This window comes from Guyanagaster necrorhizus (assembly GCF_019112545.1).
Source record: "Guyanagaster necrorhizus MCA 3950 unplaced genomic scaffold BT62scaffold_34, whole genome shotgun sequence".
NCBI classification, from domain to species: Eukaryota; Fungi; Basidiomycota; class Agaricomycetes; order Agaricales; family Physalacriaceae; genus Guyanagaster; species Guyanagaster necrorhizus.
The window spans coordinates 225,519-244,636 of NW_025064913.1; the positions used below are offsets into that span (position 1 = coordinate 225,519).

The 19,118-nt window shown below is 47.9% G+C and overlaps 11 protein-coding genes across 11 annotated transcripts; 6 read left to right on the forward strand and 5 right to left on the reverse strand.

Annotated features, from left to right (window-relative positions):
* Positions 1-76: 76 nt before the first annotated feature.
* BT62DRAFT_1079786 (uncharacterized protein) lies at positions 77-1,179 on the forward strand (the record flags this gene model as incomplete). The annotated part of the gene is made up of 10 exons (XM_043179523.1): positions 77-153; positions 208-233; positions 299-360; positions 439-593; positions 646-655; positions 717-734; positions 798-903; positions 954-1,012; positions 1,051-1,082; positions 1,140-1,179. The coding sequence occupies 10 exons, from the start codon at positions 77-79 to the stop codon at positions 1,177-1,179; spliced, it is 585 nt and encodes a 194-aa protein (XP_043035334.1).
* A 2,177-nt stretch (positions 1,180-3,356) lies between these two features.
* BT62DRAFT_1011142 (uncharacterized protein) lies at positions 3,357-4,256 on the forward strand (the record flags this gene model as incomplete). Its single annotated transcript, XM_043177745.1, has 4 exons — positions 3,357-3,478; positions 3,536-3,722; positions 3,762-4,024; positions 4,118-4,256. 4 exons carry the CDS (start codon positions 3,357-3,359, stop codon positions 4,254-4,256), a joined length of 711 nt encoding a protein of 236 aa, XP_043035335.1.
* Positions 4,257-4,286: 30 nt separating this feature from the next.
* Positions 4,287-4,908, reverse strand: BT62DRAFT_1011143 (uncharacterized protein; the record flags this gene model as incomplete). The annotated part of the gene is made up of 4 exons (XM_043177746.1): positions 4,287-4,392; positions 4,440-4,548; positions 4,635-4,731; positions 4,786-4,908. 4 exons carry the CDS (start codon positions 4,906-4,908, stop codon positions 4,287-4,289), a joined length of 435 nt encoding a protein of 144 aa, XP_043035336.1.
* A 1,497-nt stretch (positions 4,909-6,405) lies between these two features.
* On the forward strand, positions 6,406-9,160 carry BT62DRAFT_1011144 (uncharacterized protein; the record flags this gene model as incomplete). The annotated part of the gene is made up of 8 exons (XM_043177747.1): positions 6,406-6,582; positions 6,871-6,945; positions 6,995-7,512; positions 7,562-7,633; positions 8,555-8,570; positions 8,638-8,776; positions 8,840-8,907; positions 8,969-9,160. 8 exons carry the CDS (start codon positions 6,406-6,408, stop codon positions 9,158-9,160), a joined length of 1,257 nt encoding a protein of 418 aa, XP_043035337.1.
* Positions 9,161-9,403: 243 nt separating this feature from the next.
* BT62DRAFT_923058 (uncharacterized protein) lies at positions 9,404-10,156 on the forward strand (the record flags this gene model as incomplete). Its single annotated transcript, XM_043184472.1, has 1 exon — positions 9,404-10,156. The coding sequence occupies one exon, from the start codon at positions 9,404-9,406 to the stop codon at positions 10,154-10,156; it is 753 nt and encodes a 250-aa protein (XP_043035338.1).
* A 619-nt stretch (positions 10,157-10,775) lies between these two features.
* BT62DRAFT_1011146 (uncharacterized protein) lies at positions 10,776-11,419 on the reverse strand (the record flags this gene model as incomplete). Its single annotated transcript, XM_043177748.1, has 5 exons — positions 10,776-10,872; positions 10,929-10,967; positions 10,993-11,016; positions 11,069-11,232; positions 11,282-11,419. The coding sequence occupies 5 exons, from the start codon at positions 11,417-11,419 to the stop codon at positions 10,776-10,778; spliced, it is 462 nt and encodes a 153-aa protein (XP_043035339.1).
* Positions 11,420-12,121: 702 nt separating this feature from the next.
* On the reverse strand, positions 12,122-13,038 carry BT62DRAFT_465943 (uncharacterized protein). Its single transcript, XM_043181024.1, has 4 exons — positions 12,846-13,038; positions 12,695-12,797; positions 12,577-12,634; positions 12,122-12,527 (listed from the first exon to the last, which is right to left on the reverse strand). Exons 1-4 carry the CDS (start codon positions 12,881-12,883, stop codon positions 12,244-12,246), a joined length of 483 nt encoding a protein of 160 aa, XP_043035340.1. The 5' UTR covers positions 12,884-13,038; the 3' UTR covers positions 12,122-12,243.
* Positions 13,039-14,131: 1,093 nt separating this feature from the next.
* On the forward strand, positions 14,132-14,602 carry BT62DRAFT_864542 (uncharacterized protein; the record flags this gene model as incomplete). The annotated part of the gene is made up of 1 exon (XM_043182506.1): positions 14,132-14,602. A coding segment is annotated over one exon (471 nt), but the record flags the coding sequence as incomplete, so codon positions are not given.
* A 605-nt stretch (positions 14,603-15,207) lies between these two features.
* BT62DRAFT_1011149 (uncharacterized protein) lies at positions 15,208-16,777 on the forward strand (the record flags this gene model as incomplete). The annotated part of the gene is made up of 8 exons (XM_043177749.1): positions 15,208-15,310; positions 15,377-15,396; positions 15,453-15,596; positions 15,642-15,685; positions 16,027-16,177; positions 16,448-16,503; positions 16,560-16,714; positions 16,767-16,777. 8 exons carry the CDS (start codon positions 15,208-15,210, stop codon positions 16,775-16,777), a joined length of 684 nt encoding a protein of 227 aa, XP_043035342.1.
* On the reverse strand, positions 16,721-17,404 carry BT62DRAFT_936719 (uncharacterized protein). Its single transcript, XM_043187177.1, has 3 exons — positions 17,153-17,404; positions 17,001-17,104; positions 16,721-16,943 (listed from the first exon to the last, which is right to left on the reverse strand). Exons 1-3 carry the CDS (start codon positions 17,381-17,383, stop codon positions 16,859-16,861), a joined length of 420 nt encoding a protein of 139 aa, XP_043035343.1. The 5' UTR covers positions 17,384-17,404; the 3' UTR covers positions 16,721-16,858.
* A 422-nt stretch (positions 17,405-17,826) lies between these two features.
* Positions 17,827-18,913, reverse strand: BT62DRAFT_982664 (uncharacterized protein; the record flags this gene model as incomplete). Its single annotated transcript, XM_043189707.1, has 6 exons — positions 17,827-17,998; positions 18,059-18,165; positions 18,224-18,332; positions 18,365-18,490; positions 18,544-18,602; positions 18,767-18,913. The coding sequence occupies 6 exons, from the start codon at positions 18,911-18,913 to the stop codon at positions 17,827-17,829; spliced, it is 720 nt and encodes a 239-aa protein (XP_043035344.1).
* Positions 18,914-19,118: the final 205 nt, after the last annotated feature.

The following is a 19,118-nucleotide window of genomic DNA, read 5'->3' on the forward strand; positions in this document are numbered from 1 at the left end:
ACTATGTCAGGTTTTCTCTCATTCTCTCTTCTTTTAACGGCGCAAATCCTGGCGGGCCCTCGCTTTACATTGAGCCATGTCCAGCACGGAGGTGACGTTCAACCGTAACGAGCAGCTGGGCTCCTTTCTGCTCAGTATGGTGGTCTCGGCCGTGTACGCAGTTCACTGTTTGCCTCCAGGCTTTACCAATTGAATTTCACCTGGAAGTATGTATGGGATTACAACTTTTAAAGGTAGGTCTTATGGCGGCTTCTCGATCGACATCGACTTGTAATGCTGATCGTTAGTACTCATTTAGTGTATGTCTTCTTTAAGCAAGACGATGACAGACGGAAGGATTCAAAAGCACTTCAGGGGTTTGTATGTTTAAAATATAGATATAGCCTACAACCTTTGTATACCCGCTGATCATGGTTCCAGGTAGTTTTTCTATAGTAGGCTTCAGGCACATCTTTGTACATGATCGCTGTCGCTAAGTGTAGGGACTTACGCAGGCTCCTGGACAGGCTCCAGCAAGCATTCGTCGCGCAAGGCATTTATTTTTACCTAGTCACATGCTTTGACGATTCCTCCATCCTCCTGCATGCGACATGGTATGATAGCAAAGCATTCCTTCGAGCCTCACATAGATCATTATGTTTGTAGGGATCATATGGTTCGCGTCAACTTCGGCTACTTAAGTGACACTGTCTCTGATATCATTTTCATGAAACAAGTCCCAGGTATTTGTTACAGTATGTGTCTAGCGCTTTTTTTGTTCTTGACCGGTGCTAACTCCAACCGCTCCTCACCGTTAGGCTATCATAAACCTTCTATGCCAAGGATACATCGATTTTCTCCTTTATTTTTACTCGAGACATATTCGCCCCATTTGTAGTTTCCTCATACGGCGTATCTGGGCTCGTATGTCATCTCCTCTTCCTGATTAAATTATATTGATGCACGTCTTCAAGTTACTCCGCCAGAGAGGAAAAGGATCGCAGCACGCGTCGTCTGCGTCATAATGACTTCGGTGTGTATTATCCACTATACCTGAGTCTCAGCTTTTAGAGGGATCATTCCCGTAACGGTTTCGATGATGAGTAAGTCCGTCTTTACACTCTCCCGTCAAGCCCCCATTCTGAACATGCCCCAACTAGTGATTGGCGTGATTTTCTTCCAAGTTACCGATATGTCTGAAGTCGCAAAGCCAAATGCAAGGGTGAGTCCAAGGCTTCCTGCCTTGACATGCAATAGTCAATAATCTATGTAAATAATCTTGAATATCACCCTTGGTGCCGGCATGGTAGCAGATATCTACATCGTGAGATTTCTATGTTATCAACTCTCCAGGAAGAGACCGACTATTCCTAGGTTCGGGCTAAGTCTCCTAAATCACACGTATATTTCCCTAATATATTTATGATCGTAGGACGAAAACCGTTGTAGACAGGCTTATTTTGTACACAATAAATACGTATACGACACTTATTTATTTCACCGTTTGTGTAATTTACTAACATGGGCGTTTTTGCAGGTGTGCTAACGAAGTATGATCGACACCTCTATCTGTAGTCTATAGCTTTGAGTCCGGTGGAAATGGAGATGACACAATGAGTTGATCCCAGACAGGCTACATCCAAAAAGCAAAGGTTGCCACAGTGGGAAAAATTAGAGATATAAAAAACACTTTGAGATAAGTTACAAGTATGCATATCCACGTGACATGTCTAGGTTCCTCAGGCCATATTCTTGCTATCCACCTAACCTGTCATCATATCACTGCTCCCATAGCAGGCCTGTTTTCTCTGTTGCATCAACTCGGTTCTCACTTATGCTTGGAGCGATCATCAAGACAGCTCCGCCTGTAAGTGATGTCAGGAAATACTATGTACCTGACCATTTACAGGTTGATGTGGATGCTCTGTGATGGTTTTGTGAATGAGAAAACTTGAAGAAGCATCGGACTTGGTCATAAACCGAGGTTTGGGGACTTTCCATGCATCGAAGCCACTCCGAGTTCCCTGAAATAGCCTTAACTGCCATAAACTCGAGGGCCGCCCATAAGCTCCTGGGACTGAATTCCGAGTGTGCAAAGCCTTGTCAATGCACCCATGGAAGGACTGCAGATATTGGCAGCCCTTGAGGCCCCTGACTGGACCTTAGGTTCTACCCAGCAACGTTTAAGTTGATTGTGAGCTTGGCCTAGGGTCTGGTTGGAGGTATCAGTGGATAATTAAGTACATGGTTGTTATGCTAAAGTGTTAGTGTACCGATCATGTATTATCTAAGCCCGGCATCTCCCATTGGACTTTGGAGCTATCTGACATACACTGGTTCCTTCCTGTAGCGATGATATAGCTGCATGTTCTCGATTTTGTAGCTCCCTCTGCCCAGAGTGGCTTATTGATTATCTTGCTAGGCAATAGACTCCCCAGTCCGCTGCAACTTGATGACATTCAATGATGGGACTGGCTCAGATCTAGCAAAACCATGTTCTTCGCAGGCTGTATGATTGACATAGATAGTGAGCTCCTCTATTTGAAAACTACACTCAGTCCTGTCGGTATATGTGAAGTGGGCATAGCACTATGGGCTCAACTAGGCTGTCTTCAGTTCCTTTATCATCCGCTCCGTACCTCACTTACTGTTGACGGAAGCCCCGGGTTCGATTCCCAGTCGGAAAATTCAGATGAAGAATCCACCTAAGTCTTTTTTTCAGACATTGTGGTGCCAAAGCCTGAGGTTTATTCACCCATGTCAGGCCATCCAAGTACCAACCTTTGGCTTGAATCAACAATAGGGCTGTTCTGCGGGACAACTAGCTTCAACAATCGGCCCCGCAAGCTCAAGCTCAGAGATAGCAAGCACCGAGGAATCTTACGTTCATAAACTTAACGGCACGGCAAGATATAAACCCTCGATGCTGGGTACAACTATATGAAGTCTTGCTTTGCGATGCCCTGGCTTAACCGCTGAGACGGCTTGGTTCGGTCCCGGCGGTGGTACATCATCGTAAACTTGGTTGTGATTTTTCCTGTTACAACAAACCGCATACTTTGCTACAAATATCGATTCATGTCTCCTCTTTTGCTTTCGGGAAGCCTGAAACACACTACTCCCAACATTTTCCCCAACACCGGGAGTGTCGATAATCCAACGGATGATAAGTAATATTAGACCCCTGGTCTCATCCAACCAACCTCTCAACATTACACGCAGCCCCAATGAAACCTCAAGGTATCACAAGTGACCACATTGAATCAGTCATATGAAAGATGACTAGGACCCAAAGAGTGGTGGCCAAGGATCCGAAGTAGTGGATTCATTCCTATCCAGGAAAAGACGGTCACAATACTAGCGAAACAGAAGGGGTAATGGCGATGAGCGAGGTTGGTCCGCACGAAAACATAGGAGCGCAACCGCTTCAACCTGGCCTCGGGCCGTTCCTCCCGGAACCAACCAAAGCCGGAACACCCCCGCAAGGCAAATTTGGATAGTTTCGGTGGCTTGAACCGCCTTATCTCCCATCGGCCCCCAGCAAATCGTAGTATAGCAAAGAAGGTCGCAAGAAGTGCGAATCATCTGCAGGGTACGAGTGGGCCGACTCGAAAAACTCCCGAGGTCTAGAAAGGAAAGCACATCGGAGAATAAAACGATCTGCAGAAGCGAGAGCGAGATCGTGTGTGATTGAAACTGTACACCGCCAAAATAGCCCGTACTATCTCCTTGCTTTCCGTAACGTGAGTCTTCAACCTAGCTCTGAATATGCAACGACATAGCATTCTTCTTGCTTAGTTCTCCAAGGTTTTCCTCCACCTGCACCCAACGACAAGCAGTGTCTGCATGCGAAACAATCTACGTCGACGATTAAGCGAAACCTTTCGACGAGGGATATAAATGCAAACCTTTTCGACGCGCATCCCCTTGTCGGCCCTCGCCTGTGTGGCCTTGAAAGGAAAGTATACTGGAAAAAAACACATTCTATGGAAGCGAAGGTGCTATCGTGCGTGTATGCCGGTGCTGCCCCTTTGGCTTTGGCAACGTAAGTCTTCGACTTAATTCAAAAAATGCAACGACATACCGTTCCTCTTGCTTGGTCCCTCACGTTTTTCTTTAACTTGCACCCAACGATAAGCTGCGTCTGCCGGCACCATTCACATACGGAACAGTCTGCGTCGACGATCACCAAAGTACCCTTTCAACAATCGACAAACATGCAAACCTATCCTGTGCGCATCTCTTTACCAACCCTCGCTGATAGCTCCACCATCTGAACTGTTCCGAAAGATGAACATCATGGACTGCTATGACAAACGGGACCCGGCCTCCAAATGCTTCCAAATAGGTACATCGCTAAAGACGTCGAAGGCGGGGGTTGCCTGGGCGTCCCACTCGTCATATACATCCTTTCTGTTTTTCCTCATGAGAGTTCTTCGTAATGTCACCAATGCAATCACGCACCTATCATTTTCATTCCGAAATTGACTGCTTCACGTCCTCCCTCTGCCTCCAGCCAATCATGAGCGATATCGCCATATTCCTCATCAAACATCCGGAACAAACTGCCTGACGATGAGGATCATGAAATCCCCAACGACACAGAATCAAACCTGGCCAATATTTCACATCTTTCCTCGCTCCGTCAACCTAACCAGGTTGAGTCGTTGGCCATTTTGATATTCCATCTGACGACAAGTGCCAAGCTGGCGCTCGTTGTTGTTCCTCTGACAGACATATCCGGCGGTTACGCTACCCCACAGATCAGTCAACACGCATCTGCGGCCAGAAGCAAATGACGCTTACACATCGCTCGACAACCACGTCGTTCGGTTCGTTCGATGTGTCGACCCGAGGCGCTACAGCCAAAGCAACATCCAGCTTCAAAGCGATCCAAAAGCCGTGTACACTGGTCATAGCGTCAGTCATGATCGCAGCGAATGACAGCCTGATAGGTATTCCGTTGCGGGGTATCCTCCTTCAGCGACTAACAGCAGTAGGGGAGGCCCCAACGGTGCGAATCTGGAAAAATTGTGAGCAGTGTTCGCCTGCACAGTGAAGCAAGCTACTCACTACACTCCTCAAGAATCAGTCTGGGGCCACCACCTCTCAGGTTCAATCAGGAATGCAATCCAATACGGTCATCCTGAAGTACAATCAAACGAAGAAAAAAGGCAGGATTCAAGCAAGCAGGGAAGGTATAGCACGGGTTGTTGTATGCGGAGAAAAAGGTTGGCCAGTGTGGCTGGATGTTTGGAGCGAAGGCAGCATTCAGTTTTTCCCACGGCCAACCTGCCGGCGGCAAACGTCGGCTGCCCCAAAGTGTATGGTCTAACTGTGCATTCTACTGTGATAAGGAACAACACCATTGCTCAGAATTCGTTTTTATGGTCTACCTCCAAGCTTATTTTTCTTTTATTTCCGTCACCGAAAGCGGAAATTAACGTTGCCCGTGTCATGATTCGTCCTTTAGATTGGGTGAGAACATGCAACGACGAATATTTCCTCCTACCGAGCAACGAATCATTGCTGCGTTCTCTTATCTCTGGGAAATTTTTTCAAGACAGACCACCGGGCGACAAACTGTAGGGCGGTATTTCACCGTAGGCCAGTCTTCTCATTCACTGTACTACAATTTATGTATTTTTACTCTTAAATACACAGAAAATATTCAAAGTTTCATTTACAGACGTTCCAAAAAACCTTGTCCACGCTGCTAAACGAGGCAAGTAAAATCAAAAAATCAAAAAAAATGCAAGAAAATTGTGGAAACGGTCTGGTGTCTTCATCTGTGAGTGTAACGTATCATAAAAAATTCTCTTGGAGATGTACGAGCTGTATAGAAGTAATGCAAAAGGTACGAGACCAGTGGGCCAGTGGGAGGGTGTCATGGGAGCAGGGTCCATGCTAGAGGTAAAGGGAGGTGGTGGCGGGGAATCATGGTAGCATAGGAAGCTGTGGACGGAATTTTTTTCGCTTGTAAAGAGTAATAAGCTGTTGCAAAATGAAATTTCTCGTATTTATTTGATTTTATTGATTTTACCTACCTTGTCTGGCAGCGTGGACAACGTTTTTCAGAATGTCTGTAAGTATTTTTGCAGAAAAAGTAATATAAATATTTATAACTTTTCATTGTATTTTGCAAATTTTGCATAAAGTAGTGAAGGTTTTAAAATATTTTCTATGTATTTGTGGGTAAAAATACATTGACTTTTGTCCAGTGATTACAATTATAGTCATGCTAAATTTACCGGTAGTAATGACCCCTCGTCCTGGATTAAAACTATGTACGAAGAAACTGGCACTCTTGGCAAGGAACTCAGCTGCTTCGCGAAACGGGTCCGGGAAAGAGGGTTTTGCATCCTGAGCAATGCTTCTCACCGAAGTTGTCTGGTTTGGGTGGGATAGATTTCCTGAGGCGGTTGTATGGCGGCTCCGTATTGCCCTGTTTACGATGTTGCAATGCCAGCCTTCCTGGTAGACACGGTTCTCTGTGACGTTGGAGGACTCCCAGCGTGGGCTTGGCGTTCCTTCGGGTATGTTTGGTATCGCAAAACCGTGGTTCTATTGCGTGTGGATTCAAATGTCTTGGTAGCCAAGGGGGTATGCCTGCAGCAGATATCCTTCTGTACTGCCCAGCTTTATTCATCCGGAAAGTCCAAGCTATGTTATCGACAACAAGCCGAAAATCGATTATCATCACACTTGAATCAATCTGGTTTCGCAGATAGTTCATGGATACGATGACAATGGCATGGCGGATTCACTAAGATCTTTCTCAAGGCAAGTCGCTCCACAAATCATCTTGATTTATGATTTACCACTGCTTATCACTCGAACCAGCTTCCTGTTCATAACGATTTGGATTCATTACTTTGACCATCAGCGAAGATTGTACAATCCCCCACCGACGAGAATTTTAACGATATCATGCCATACAGTAGGTCCCAATTGCATTCCGCCTCGGTTGGTTTACCTCTACAACGCCATTAAGTTCTGTCTAACAAAGTCAAAGCACACACTCTCCAAGCAAACTTCCAGCGTCCTTTATATGCTCATGACAACGGGACAAACCGGGGCACAGCATGGATGTTTTCATCTTTCTCGGCCCCTTCTTATCTTCCACGAAAAGAAGCTGTCCCTACTCGGTCCGTGGCGGAAATGGAGAGTTCGTGTTTCCCTTTCCCGTGTACAGACCAGAGTCCCGAGACTGGCATGGTTTACCGACGTCGGAGAAATCACCGTCATCCCCCATACCTCTCTTGCTTTAAGGTTAAGCATGCACCAACACCACCACCACCACCACGCGCATCAACTTCGACGTCGACGCCTTGACATTTCCCCATGTGCTATCTTCCGACTGCGACGTTCTACTCTCTTCAGTGATTTTGGCTGGGTGTCCCGCCGGAAGACCACGCTCTTCACCATTGACATGTTGGGGGTCGTTATCATCCGCCACGCTCGGCATGGGATGGATGGTCCTGCCATTGCAAGGCGTCTTTCCTCCGACACGCTACTATCCCTCCTTTCTTTGTACGGATGAGGGAAAGTTATAAATGCCACGCTCCACGTGGAGCTGAAGGAAGACACGACTGGCTGCATTGCTAAGGAAGAATGGACAAGAATCGCTTGTCGAGCAGGTCTTCTTCGGAAGGTGAGAATGTAAGTCGTAGTCGTTCGTGACTACCCTTTAAATGCATAAAATAACCGTGGTCTTGTCGGTCAATATCTCGCCAATGTTGTACTAGCATAAAGAACACAGAATGCCGGACTTGTTGCCTATAGGGCTGTATCCGTGAAAGAAATCCAATTATCCGAGCAGTTCATCCACTAAGAGGCGAGTTGGAAAAGTGACATATCCGAGAAGCATGGGATATTTTCCCTCTTGAGCTTTAAGCTCTAGTCATTCTTGATGCTATTTCGACGTATGCCTGAAGATTGCTGCCATGCGTACGAGGGCCCATGCTTTTCCTCAGCGCCAGATATTTTTCCCTGGATTGCCTAGGCCCTATGCGAAATCGGAACAACTATATCTGGTATTGTATTACTCTGCTCAAAGGGTCAGCGAGCACTGAGAGAACGAACTAAGAGGCAAGGATCCTTCTTCGTCGGAAGGGAGTAGCAAGTAACGGCAGTAACGTCCGTATCGAAGTCATAGCTGATGGCTGGTATTACTTGATATCCTTATGCTGAACCAGTTCCCTCTAGTAAAATATTTCAGCAGACAAATCTTCTGGTAAATCCCACCTAGCATGTATGCTGTCAGTGGCGATCAATGAGACGTTGATCCACGAAGCTGATGGCTGAATACGGAAATCCGATGAACCCAAGAAGCACCGGCACTGTCTTCTTTGGATTTTAAGCTCGAGTACGTCTTGATGTTCGTATGTTCTGAATTGGAGCTTGAAGGTGAATCACTGTAAAAGACATCACCATGCATACGAGGGTACCTAACTGACTCAAGAACTCTAGTTTTGCGGAGTGGCAAGTACCCTTGAATCACATAGAGGTATTTAGTATACTATCGAGTCCCTCAGCACTAGATAGGATTTCCCATTGATGGTTTACCAAATAGCGATAACCACGGCAATGTAGCGTTTCTCCCTTTCCCACCAATATTTGAACATGATGATACTTAGTTACTGACATTACCTCCAGGATAAATCGTCTCCGCGGCTGCAGACTGGTCCCGACCCCGAAGCGATCCCGCATCCTCTTACCGAGGAAGGAGCGCATGCCTCTGTCCCCCCGGATCACTATGCCGATCAATTTGAGGACTTGCGTCATATACGCCGCCGTTAGAAGAAGACCAGTCATCTACTGCATGTAGGTATTATTTTCCTCTTACAACACTTCGAAGATTTTGGGTCGATAAAAAATTCCGAATTAGTTTTCTTTCCTTTTGCAATAATATCTCCACCGCCGAATGTATCCTCACGCTCGACTTTCTTTCAACAGCTGGTCAGTAATTTGCTATTACGATTTACAGGCGAATCATATATTGGATAGCCGCAGCATGTGCTCGTTGCTTCCGTCAGTCTTCGTAGAGTCGATCAGTGCTGTAGGGACGAATTGGGCTCACGATTCCGGCGGCAAGGTTCACAGCCATACCAGTGCAGCAGACCATATCGGGAAGATCAACAATGACGCATCCGGTCATCGACTGCCAAACCCCATCTAATTTCTGAGTATTGCTTCGCGAATCCCATACCTAAATATAACCCGTACGTGCTACTGCTCTCTATGCAGTATTTCGCTCGCTGTTTCGCAACCATCAAAATGAGCGAAAAATGGAACCAATGAACAAATGGACCTCTCGACAACCGCTGCAGCCACGGCAACTCAATCTAGGAAATAATACCGGAAGTTTGAGCACTATAAAACGGGTGCACATCTTTCATTGCGTTCATTACCCATTATTACCATGTCGTCAGTACCCACCAAACGAGTCCATTGGGAAGATGACTTCGACCGTAACAGCGCCCACCACCGCGCGCCCTTCTACGTGACGCTCCTCGTCGACCCGACATCTCCCTCCCAGGACCAGTCTCTTCCCCCATCCCCCATCTCCTCCATCTCGTCCCCCAAACACCGGCATTCACCTCCCCCGCGTCCGTGTCTCCGCCCGCCGACAACCTTCAAGCAAGCAGCCCACCATCGAGCACCCTCTCCTTTCCCAGGACCCCGCCGTCAATCGATACTGCATCACCCCGTGACAGAACGAGCGACCCGAACGCCCCTGCCGTCCACAACGCGTCTCTCCATCCACCGCGCGTTACGCTTCGGAACATGCCAGCCCATTGACTTCTTCTCCCCAGGCCGCGTCGTGGCGCACCCCCAAGTCGCGTACGAACCCGCGTCTAAACCGGCCTTTCAGAGGGTCTCTATCCTTGTCGAGATAGACAGAATCGAGAGGTTCAACATCGAGATCGTCCGCAAGGACGGGATCCTCACTGTCGAGGACATCCTCACGTGGGCGCAGAGGGTGTTAAGGGAACGCCTCGAGCCAAGAGTGATGGGTGGCTGCTATAGAGAGGAATGCAGGTGTGGTTGTGGGCGATATGTTGATAAGAAGAGCGATTTTACGACGGTCTTCGATGGGTTGAGTATGAGAGCCGCTGGCGGGGACATCAATAAGTGGAGGATGCACTTGAGGAGGGTAAAGTCCAGAGCATAGTCGCATAGTTGGAGAAGAAGCAAATCGAAGATGTTGTACAGTAGGAAGAACCGTTCACATTGGATACCATATACGTAACAGGAATGTACCACCACTGTAACAGTAGCAACATCATAGGCAGTCACGAATTTTGAGGGAGCACTATTATAAACTTAGCTTGATGCGACTGAGAATCAGAATCGGAAAACTGCTCACCGAATGGAAAAGCCTTACAATGTGCCCATTGTGACGCCAGTTGCCTGGGTTATGAATATGATAGGAGGCGCTAGGATAGTTGTTGTGAAAACGACGAGTCAAGCAACAGCCTGAGACGGGCCAGTACCCTTGGGAGTCGGACCGTTGAGTTCGCTCTTTGAAGCCACATGTCACTGCGGCGCCAACGAACGCTTTAGACATATTATCATCATCGCCATTTTGGAGGTACACGGCCAGTGATGTATCAAGGTAAAACGTCTAGCAGTTATCACAACAGACGGAGAGTCCCCGGGCTGTTCTGAGCCTAAGCCTAAACCTGTAGAAGGGTTTCAGAATGTATCTGTTTTGATAGCCGAAAATCTACGAACGAGTCAGATATACGACAGTCACATGGAGATAGAACATACCGTAGCTCCATTCCTTCCTAAAAGCCTAAGATCGCATTTTCTCCAATATCGGTGTTCGAGCGAATCCCGAAAAGACCCCGAAATTGTCCGGCAACCATCCACCAAAACTGGTCACTAGATAAAAGGCAAATTAACATGATAGCTAATAGATGCATAAAAGGTAATCGTACGAGGAACGTATTGAACAAATCAACACCTCGGTCTGCGACCTTCCGCAGTGAGACTGAGTGTCACCCGGTAGTAGGGTTCAGGGTTCGGCTGCCGGAACGCGATTCCGAACCCTAACCTTGCAATTCCTCAGCAAGACTACGCTGCGAGCCTCAAACAGGACAAAAGCGGTGCAAAATCCAAGTTACAACTCCGGGCAAGTATATCTTCGAATGACCAGAGATGATGTTCAGCTTCGGCAGACGCTGAACCCCAACCTTGTCCAGTGAACTTGACCTCGGAAATTTTCAGCTCGTAGATAAAACACTGCAAAAGGATTAGATGCACACGTTCACGCGCCAAATGCGGAATCAACGCACCACAATCTACTCTCCGTCCTCAGAGCGTAAACAATCGTCTTTGATTCCTGCCTGACGTTCCAAGAAATTTGGAGAAATTTCAGGTCGACGGATTCTTTCCCTCCTGACACGCCGAAAAACCTCGAGAAGGACATAGCGTGACCACCTGCCGGCTGGCAAGTCGCATATGACACGCTTAATACGCTCTCCTGTTCAAGTTGGTGTCGATGGGGTATGAAGAGGAGAACAAGATATCGACGGTTTCCTAAAGACGGCCTTTTGTCTCTTGGCTGACATAGGTATTTGTTCCAGATTTCATTCCCAAATCTCTGTCACAGGATCTGACCCCTTGTAAATACTAATCCATGACAGCAGTGACTATGCAGATAACCCACACCGATGGATCGATTTGCTGACTGTGCGGATGCAGGAACCTAGATTCGAGGAATATGTTGCTCGCAGAAGTGGATGCATGATCGGAGATCAGAGACACGCGGTATCTTCCATGTAAGAATACTATGATATATATATTTTTTCGAACAAAGCAGCAATTCGGGTGCTTGCGGTCTCTGTGAAATTTGAAAGATGGTCAGAAACAAAAGAATCGGCTATCATAAAGAGATTGGTGATGGCCAGCTGCCAAGCTTTCAGCTTTATCATTATTCGGACACATTGGACTGAATTTGAATTTGTCGGGTTATTTTGTGCATGTATACTAGACATGATGGCTTCCATCGCTCGAGGAGCTCCAAAAAGAGATTTCGGCGGTCAAGGAACTAAAGGGAAATGTGGGCAGGCTGCGAAGGGTTCCTCATGATTTGTTGAATGGGAATGCGAAGAAGGATGTGCGACTGCAGACCAAGCTGGAGCCGGTGCAAAGGGCAAAGGAAGCAGTGGAGGCAGGTACAACAAGCGCTAGAACACGCGGCACCGAGTGAGAAGAAAGATGGATCTGGGGTAGATGTGACCCGAGGAAGCGTTAAACGAAGGTTAGCAGCACATTCCCGTGCATCATGGGCAAGAGTACTCTATTATAACTAATCCAGTCCAGGTCAAGGTCACCGCAGCCAGTCGCCGGAAAAAAAACCCATACGTTCAAAATTCTGATTACGCAGTAGACTGCGAACACCTTGCCGCAGAGATTCCATGCACACCCGTAAAGGGTCCGACTGAAACGATTGGCCCATTGACGCTCACGCTTGTCGTCAAGCGAAAGGGCCATTTGGTATTCGAGTGCTTGAAGCCCAGATATTTCCCGAGAAAGTGAATCTAAGGTCAGAAAATTTGTACGGACATGAAGAAAAGGCGTAATTACTATCATCACTGCCAAAACTCTTGACGACGCGTGAATACCACGGCGCATTCTCGTTCTGTATGTGAAAACATCATTAAGTAAGTAATGGAGAAGAAAACAAAAGCAAGGAACAAACATTATCCTTCCTCTTCGCTTCGTCCATTCGCGCACGTAAGTCTTCCCTAATGCGAGCAACCTCAGCAGTGCTCATTTCTATGTCTCTATCCGTTGGGGTGGGCCTAACAAGGAGTCAATATAAGGAATATCTAGGAAAGTAGTGTAGATACCTTTCCTGCGAGAGCAGATATAACCAGCAACTCCTCATTTCACCAAAGCCGGAAAGAGCACCCAGAATGATTGTTCCTACAACAATCAGATAGGCATACGGTCATCAAATCGATGTCAGGATTTGAGTCGATCGGTGATGGTAGCGGAATAAACGATAACAAAAACAGAGATATCAAAGGAAGGACTAAATATTTTTCCTGACGGAATTGTGATCAACATGACCGAGGAACTTAAGGTATGGATGCAGACTTAGAATCGTGACCACAACGGTAAAGTGCACCTCTGGCGCCCGAGACGGGGCGACACTGGCGACGATATTGTACGCGTCGCCATCCTCCACGTGCTCCAAGTATATCTTTTCCTGGGCGCTGGCCGACGCGATGAGCTGAGCGTCTTGGCAGTGAGCGTCTTTGAACCGAGGGAAAAACAGGTGCCGCACGTGACTTTGGTATTCGACGTATTCAGTCTCCCGCTGCTCTCTCTGCGGCCGCGACCAAGTCTGACTTACATTGTTTCAATTACTGAACATAAAACTTCGTGTATGATGGACCCTAGCGATCGGTGATCAACGCTAGCACGAGGCGACACATAGACCAGAAATGGAAATAAATAGGGCCAAATACCCCTATTCTCCACCGATTTTAAAGAATGTAGAGACTGGCTTTGGCTGGCATGATTCCTACCAGTTCCCACCTCCAGTTATTCCAGAACGTCGTCGCTTATGTTCTCTGTCCTCAACTACCATCTCTCCGAAGGCGAGGCCGGCGTCCCCATTTCCGTTCACATTAAGCTCGACGATCCTGCCCCAGAAAAAATATCTCTACGTCTAAAAGTTGGCTCGACAGCACTCAACACTCAAGTCTCCCCGATTTCTGAAGAAAGAGGTGGCATTTATGAGCTTCATGCTACGATTCCGCACAGAGTGCATGAACTGAAGGCTGCCCTTCGCGTCGAGGCAGTTGACTCGTACAACGTGGTTCTCTATTCTGTCTGCTTTGGCGAGTTTACCTACGGGGAACCCAATATTCCCGTACAGAATACGCTAGTCGTGGCCCCTCAGGCGTCTCGGGTAGCTTCGCAGATAGTAGTGGCTTTCCCGAGGCCAGTGCTCCGCCTACGGGTCAATACCACCACCAGTATACACGACGAATCAGCAGGTCCTTCTCGTACTCTATCACGCCATATTCGCCCGAATCCCTTCATGCGCGCTAACCGTGGCGAACCAGAGGACATCCACCTCCATCCCCAGACTCCTATTCTCGAGATCACAACCCCTCTTGATACTATGTGCACCAATTGGGATGCCTCCGAAGACCGCGTGGGTCGTCGACTCGTTCGTTTTCACAAGGTCCAAGACGGTTGCAAACTCATTCTTTCCTGCGAAGCTATCCGCCAGGATGACTACCGCGACACATACACCGTCATTTCCTGTATTTTCAGGGATGAAAACCGCCAATACTATGTCACCAGCGTGGATATAATTTATCTGCTCGAGAGGCTCACCAACGATGACTTCCCTGTCGAGGAGAAAAACCGCATAAGGCGCAATTTGGAGGGGTTGAGGCCGATAACCGTCAGAAAATATAAACATGGTTTAGACACCTTCTTCCAGCGCATCATGGAGTTCCCTGATCCCAAGCCCCGGAATATTGAGAAAGACCTCAAAGTGTTTGAGTGGTCGCTTCTTGGACAGGCGCTTGACAATGTCCTGTCTAAATATGTAAGCTATTCTCTCACGTCGTCTTTCTCTTTGAATTCTGAGGACCGTTACAGTATATCTACACATCAGATCCATCCACCGATTCAACAGCCCTCCTTCCCGCAGACCCATCACCATCCGTCGACAACCGACCTTACCGCTCCCCACTCCCCATTCCTGAGCACCTTTCTGATACTATGCATTTCTCTGCTTCGCATGATAGCTCAGGTGGCGTTACCCCGGTGAAGCGAGAGTATGACTACGTGACCTGGCCTGGGACGGAGCGGCATCCAGCGGCATCACCGTTGAACGACTTGCATGGTTCAACGACACGTACTGAGTCGCCTCCGCCGCCATTCCCCCCGGCCTATATCCCCTAACGATGAGGCCACCCCATTAATCCCATGCCGCGCCAGATGTGCGAGGTGCCGTTGAAGCGGTGGCACACCTGGTATTCCATCTACTGATGAGATAGGCGGGGAAACATAAACAATAGCTATAGAATGGTCGAGATATATAGTTCTATGCTTTGGAGATATCCTCCAATCGTACACTTAGAGACTATCACTTAGAGTATAAAATACATATTCCCAGCAGAAGAAGCATCAGTACAGTGGAACCGTATCGCTAGGTCCAAGAGAGGGAATCGGGAATGGCTGGTAATGGTCTCAGTTACGGACAAACGGGAATCTACGGCAATGCAACACGTCGTCTCGGAGGAACCAGACCGTGCCAACGCTCCCAACTGTGTTGCAATACGCACATGTACATCCGAATGAATTCATGGAATTGATGAAACCAGCCAAGTGAGAGTTTTACCCTGGCGCTTAGCTGGTATAAAAGGTGGAAAAGTGAGCAGAAGTACTCATCGAACCTCAGCCCGACTTGATATGAAGTTTGTGAGTAGCTGAACCACAACATCGCTGATGGCCCCCTCACCATTGTCACCAGATTGCCTCTCTCTTCGCCGCCATTTCCTCCGTCGCTGCTGAGGGATGGATGCTTCACTGGCGGCCAATCAGGACACTGTGTACAGATTAATGATGGCAAAGTGAGCACCAGCGTTCCTGTCCTCGATACTGACATGGGGGAGTAGCTCGGAGGCGCTCGCGCTGCTACGATACCCCCCGCGGGTAACAAGTGCGACATACGATCACTGAGGCCGACGGCCCGTTAACCAATGGAAATTGTGACCACGTGGAGTTTCAAACCTTCGTGTCTCCTCCAACGTCGATGGCTGACGAAGTAATTAACAGGGAGGAAAGAAGACCATCTACGGCATCAAATATACCGCCGACCCTAATGAGGCATCTTGCTAGGGATTCGAAAATAGCATTGTGCAAAGACGATGCTCCTGAGAATCATCAGTAATAATTAGCGAACTGATTTTAGTCTTCATATACCTGCCAGATCAGGCAAGTCTTCGTGGGGGGTACAAATCCCAGCCAAACCTCATAAGGTTTCACGGTGCCTAGTTTCAGGTCCACGCCTGAAAATAAGAAACAAGGAGATCCCTTCGGCGATGAAATGCGGGAGGATATCATATATGTCATGTTTCGTTTTACGATTAAACATATATCCCTCTGCCAGCATGCTGTCGCTATGCCACAATCAACTAAGATCCTCGTCCGGGTTTGAGGAATGGGGGCCAAGCCACGTGCACCGATGAAACTAATGCCGGCTCCCCCAAATTCGAAATGTCAGATGGGGTCGAGCTGCTTCGACGTTCCATTACTCTGGTTGAGACTCGCTGGGAAAGTAAAAAAATCCTTCGAAAAGGCAGCACCATCCACGATACCACAAAGTGAAAATTGGAGCGGTCTCTAGTGCCATTACATTACTTTTTCATCGTTCCCTCGCCTGCGATATGTCGCCTGCGAATTCGGTTCTATTGATTACTAGGAGATGGCGATAAAATATCGTACTGCAATTTATTTGGGTGCAGCGAGTATCGCCGAGTAAGATATTTCTCTTTGTTTCTTTTCCGTCCAGCATTTTTATGAATTTGTATCAGATTCTTTGCTGACATCCTTTTGACACCCCTGAAAGCAACTCGAATTCGCATGGTATCGGAACGAGGGTACGCCACTAGTCTTGTCAGCGGGTTTACACGTTTGTCTCGGGAAGCCGGCGTGTCTCAGCTTTCTGCTGGTTTCCTTCCCATCCTCTGTAAGTGTTTGCATCACTGATATCGATTGCACAGTCTGAGAACTACTGATAGTACAATGGTAGAAATTAGCGTATTTAAATATAGCGCGGGAGTCATGCCCACCACACATTCTGATTCTGATTCTGGTTCTAATTCTGAATCCCTCAATGGAGATGGACTTCCGCAGCCTTATCTACTGACGTATAGAACATTTGAGTCACGGTCCTCTCGTCGCCGTTTTGTACAATCCTATTCATCAGCAGCAGAGTGAGCAAAGCATTGAGTACACGCAAGAAAGGGACCTACTTCGCGCTTAGACCAACGTAGGTGTGTATCTGGGCAGGGCCGGCACGGATCCTAAACTTCATCGACCTGGTAACGTCTACGAAGCCAGCAACGACACCAGTTTCCTATCATCGTGTTAACGAAAAAGACAATTGCAAAACGACATGCCATACATCATCATAGATCAGTTCCTTCCAATTGATGTCAGCGTCCTGCACAGCTCCTGCGCCAAATTTCTCTGCCAGCAATGTCTTAAACTGTACGACAGACACAACGGTGTGGTTCACCATGATGAGAGCGTCTGCACTGAACACAGAAACTTCTGGGAACAGATGCTCTGAAGGTCTGAACAAAGAAGAGAACTGAGATTTGGTCCATTCTGTAAGAGAGCTCGGCGAAGACATGGTAGTTGCGGTTAAAGGTTCTCGTGGCTTAGGCTTGACGTCACTGCCGCTGGTTATACCTAGATTTTGATAAGGATTTCGCCGGATGTAACGCCTCACGCAACGTGACTGTCCTGGGAGAAAACAATTGGTGCGTTGTGTTGCACGATGAGTGGTGACGGTTCGAAGGAACATTCGGATTCCTGGCCCGCAAAACCCAAGCCACTTCGGACTGACTGCCGGCGTTAACTAGCCGCCAAAAGGTTGGGACTTTTCGTGGTCGGTAAAAGGACTCCGTTTTACTTTCGTCGGTTCACCCAAACCCAATGTTTCATCGTCGCTTGAAGAGTTCTGAATGCGAAGGCTCCCAATGTCCATGTTGCAAATCGATTGATTATACAGATGCTAATATGTGTGAGGTATATCCAAAGTAGAAAAAATAACCAAAAGGAACGTGTCCGCAATTATATCAGGATAACCACCACCAATAAGATACACAGAACGAGTATCAGCACGACGATGCACCATCCACTGCCTCGTTCCTCCGACTGTCGTATGAATCGCTTCATGCGGCCCATGGCATTGCCAAGCTTGCTGTCTGTTCGGTCTACCCCAGATTCCAAGTCAGTGAGCAGTCTGCAGAAAGGGTCCGTCAGTCAAGGAAGCGAGCAGGAACGAGAGAGAGAGACAACGGACTCGGTATGCTCTACGATTTCCTGACCCATGAGCCCAGCCTGGTGCGCCAAATTGCTCAGCGTCCCCGCTATCGAATCAATTGTCCGGTCTTGTTCTCTAATCATCATCTGGTTCAACAACGGTGAGCTCAAGCGTGAGTGCAATTGATGTGATTAATGGACGAACCTGCTGCTCCTCCCTCGCCCAAGCACTCTGGTCATCCTCAACCTCGTCTTCGCGCTGCTGGGGCGTATATGCAGGAGCTGGTCGTCCGCCAGAGACGCCCGCACGCATACTCTCCACCGCAACTTCCCGTCAGTCCGAGACCGAGGTGCAGGCAAGGAGGTACGGCATACCTGTATCTCCTTCCTAGCGTGCTCGACGTATCGCCTTCGCTCCGTTACTTCTTCGTGGGTTAGGCCGAACATCCGGGGGTCGGTGGATTCTACAATTCTAACGCGACTTGAGCTCTGAATGTAAGGAGGAAGAAAGCGGGAAGGACGGACTTGACGCTCTCCTCCAGGTCCTCTAGATCGGCTTCTGATGCTGCAAGGATTGCCTTGAACTGCAGAGAGAATGAATCAGCTATCATTCCAGAAGAAACCCAAGACAAAAGACATAAAAGTGTGAGGGAACCACAACGGAGAGCGATGAGATTTCCTTTCCTTCGCTCAGGGAGCAGGGGCCCCTGTATCAAACAAAACAATGAAGCAGGGTGAAAAGACACACTTCGTTCCTCGCCCACACAAGCTCTTCTCCTTCCTCCCCTTCTCCTTTCATGTTTCGTATTCGAATATAGGACGCCCGGAGCTGTGTCGCGGCCTGTAGCGATGTCTGTATCTCTTGTTGGACCGCATGGTAGGGGTCTGTAGACATATTCTTCTATAGTAGAATTATCGCCAGAGCAAGTATGCTGAGCTGCTGCAGGTATGGAAGCGATTTCAGGTAATATGGAGCGAGCGTAATAGGTGAAGATGGCGGCGGAAAAAAAAAAACAGTATGATGTGGAAAGCAAGAAAAGGAACTGCGCGCGCTTTCTGAGGCGGTGATGGCACGTGCATCAATCGGCGAACGGACCGAT